The 2,717-nt window shown below is 56.3% G+C and overlaps 2 protein-coding genes across 2 annotated transcripts; both read left to right on the plus strand.

Annotated features, from left to right (window-relative positions):
• Nucleotides 1-1,330: 1,330 nt before the first annotated feature.
• SPRG_16746 (hypothetical protein) lies at nucleotides 1,331-2,114 on the plus strand (the record flags this gene model as incomplete). Its single annotated transcript, XM_012356392.1, has 3 exons — nucleotides 1,331-1,466; nucleotides 1,528-1,692; nucleotides 1,927-2,114. 3 exons carry the CDS (start codon nucleotides 1,331-1,333, stop codon nucleotides 2,112-2,114), a joined length of 489 nt encoding a protein of 162 aa, XP_012211782.1.
• Nucleotides 2,115-2,438: 324 nt separating this feature from the next.
• Nucleotides 2,439-2,685, plus strand: SPRG_16747 (hypothetical protein; the record flags this gene model as incomplete). The annotated part of the gene is made up of 2 exons (XM_012356393.1): nucleotides 2,439-2,578; nucleotides 2,667-2,685. The coding sequence occupies 2 exons, from the start codon at nucleotides 2,439-2,441 to the stop codon at nucleotides 2,683-2,685; spliced, it is 159 nt and encodes a 52-aa protein (XP_012211783.1).
• Nucleotides 2,686-2,717: the final 32 nt, after the last annotated feature.

Genomic DNA, 2,717 nt, shown 5'->3' on the forward strand with positions numbered 1-2,717 from the left:
ACCTCGCGCAGTTTTAATAAATCCTGCACTGGATTTGTCATCTGATCCGGCGTTACGGATCGTCTCAGATGGTGGGTGCGGCCAAAGCAGCTGGTACCAGCAAAGTAGCCGATGGGATGTGCTATGGTTCGTAAAGAAGTAAGCGCCTGCGTCGCACTCAGCCCACTTTCCGTCAACAGCTGCGCATTCCCTCACAGAAGTTGGCTTCTTCTCGCTGACCTGCGCATCGAGTTGCGTCGACGGCCTTGTTGGTTGGATCAGGCACATTGCAGTTGGACCAACTTCAAGTAAAAAAATCCACGTGTCACTTGCACCCGTATGCTCTGGATTTCGTGGCCCCACTCGCTCCAGGACCCCCGGTCACCCAGGGGGTCGCCCGAAATCCGCTGGTTGACCCACCAGGTCGGCCGCCCCCGCCCCCATACATCCGGGCCCCGATTTTGCCAATCACATGCGTCCATTCTCAAAGCAGCCAATCACAGCAAGCAACGTCTTTTGCTACCGATTCCTCTCCCGTGCCGTGTATTAGCAGAGCAACTGGAGACTGCTGCTGGTAGAGGCTACTGAAGCTGTGTGGACCTTGCATCCTACGTCACGAAGATGGAGGTACGCAATGTACGTATTCATATTGTACACTGACGCCTCGATAGCAATCATTTGACGCCATGGCAAACAACGGGATCAAAGACTGGCGTTCCAGGGGCGGCTGCATTGCCGGGTACGCCGCGTACATGGGTCGAGTGTACTAGTACAGTACAATAGCGGAGCTCCCCTTTGGGCGTGACCTTGCCGACAACGCTCTCAGGCTACCTCTACTCGAGGCCCAAGACGGCGTCCAACACGCACCAAGCCGCGCTCCGCTACCACTGGCCCGTTCTTCGAGCCTGCGTCTGGTTCAACGTCTGGCGAGTCCAGAACGATCGCGTCTTTCGCGCCGACCTACCGCTGCCAAGTCTGTGGACGATTGCAGTCAAGGTGGCGCGTGTCGCTCAACTGCACTTGCACCACAGCCTCGTACAAGAGCCCGAGCAGCCTGCGCTATGTCGGCTTCTCCGGCTCCTCGCCCAACACGAGTGGCCGCGACGTCATCTTGTCCCGCGGATCGCGATCCTGCCTCCGTCAGTCTAAATCAAGGTTCTCCGCCGAATGTACACAACGAAAAAGTCGGGCAATTATATTTAGCATTGTTTTATCTATGGGAATAGACCACCCACTTTAACAACAACAAATAGCCGACCTCGACGATGTAGTCGATGTCGACTACACCCGCCCCATCAAACACCAGCTCGAACTGGCGCTGCTAGAAGTCGTCAACCACGCCTCGAGCACGATGGCTGATCTCCTCAAGGACCGGGATGTGGGCATGGAGGCTGACGACACTTCAGTTTTCTGTCGACGTTTCGACTCGCTCGCGGATCTTCGCATGGCTTTCGGCGAGTTTGTTATCCCGAGCACTAGTGCCAAAGGTACGAAATCTTTCCTGTGAACGTACACACACTGTAGACAATGGCGCCTCCGTTGGTCTAGGAATGGCCGAAGTCCCGGTCGAGGACGAGACGCAGATCGACGAGCTTCTCAGCGCCGTGGCAGCGTTTCAAGCTGGTGACCTCCCGGACGTCCAAATTGGCTTCGACGCCAACGAGGTCAGTCTTTCCAAGGTCAGCCAGTCCACCTCGATGAGCACCATCTCTGGTACTCATCTTTCATAACACTTGCTTTCGGTACAATCATGACTTAGCCCCTAAAGTGCGTTCGGATCTGGCACTCTTAGAGGCCACGGCCAACTACTTTCGTAATTTACACGCGAAGGAGAACGGTCAGCGATGTGCTACATGTCATTTCGTGACGCCAATGTAGGGTCGGCGAACGTGGAAGCCAAGTTTAACTCGCTAGCAGGAAGATGATACAAGAAGGCCCCCAGGCTAGTGGAGACTCCGACGACGTCGGCCATTTTCAAGAGGAACGTCATCGTCGAAACCGCGAAGGGTCGGTATCGGCTCCTCTCCGTGTACGTCAAGTCGTACAACACGGGGCGCGTCGAGATGTCGGCCAGCGCCACAAAGACCACCATGATCTACGTGTGTGGGGTCGAGTGGGACACTTTCCAGTACTAGTACGTGCTCAAGAGCAACAACGACCACGTCTCCTTCCGCGGCGACGAAGTAAAGGCTTTTTTACAATTAACGCCGCTTGGATGTTAAAAATCTCTAGAGATATCCTCATTGTACACGCAATGCAACAGGACGCCGGTCACCCGGAGGGTCGCCCGAAACCAGCGGGTGCGGCCGGCGAGGCCCCGACCCCCCACCCGAGGCTCATTTTTACCCGCGGGGTCGCTCAAAATCCGGAAGACCCCCGAAATTTAGACCCGGCTTTTGTAACAGATACAAGTACATGGGTGACCAGCGGTCCTCTCGCTACTCACTTTTCCATTTGCCATGCGCGGTGCAAGCATCGTCCTCTCCGCGGCCGTCGCGTCGGCGCTCGGGGCCAACCCGGTCATCTACGAGATCTCGACACGCCCGTGGCTCTACGAGCTCTCGCTCAAGTACAACCGGCCCATGTCGCTCGACGATCCGTCTGCACTCGCGCTCATCCAGAAGGAGCTGCTGGCACTCAAGGCCTCTTACAACCCCGACTACATCTGGATGATGGGGGTGTGGCAGCTCGGTGCATATGGCCTGAACCTCGACCAGACCACCAAGAACGACGAGTTC

This window comes from Saprolegnia parasitica (assembly GCF_000151545.1).
Source record: "Saprolegnia parasitica CBS 223.65 unplaced genomic scaffold supercont2.454, whole genome shotgun sequence".
NCBI lineage: Eukaryota > Oomycota > Saprolegniomycetes > Saprolegniales > Saprolegniaceae > Saprolegnia > Saprolegnia parasitica.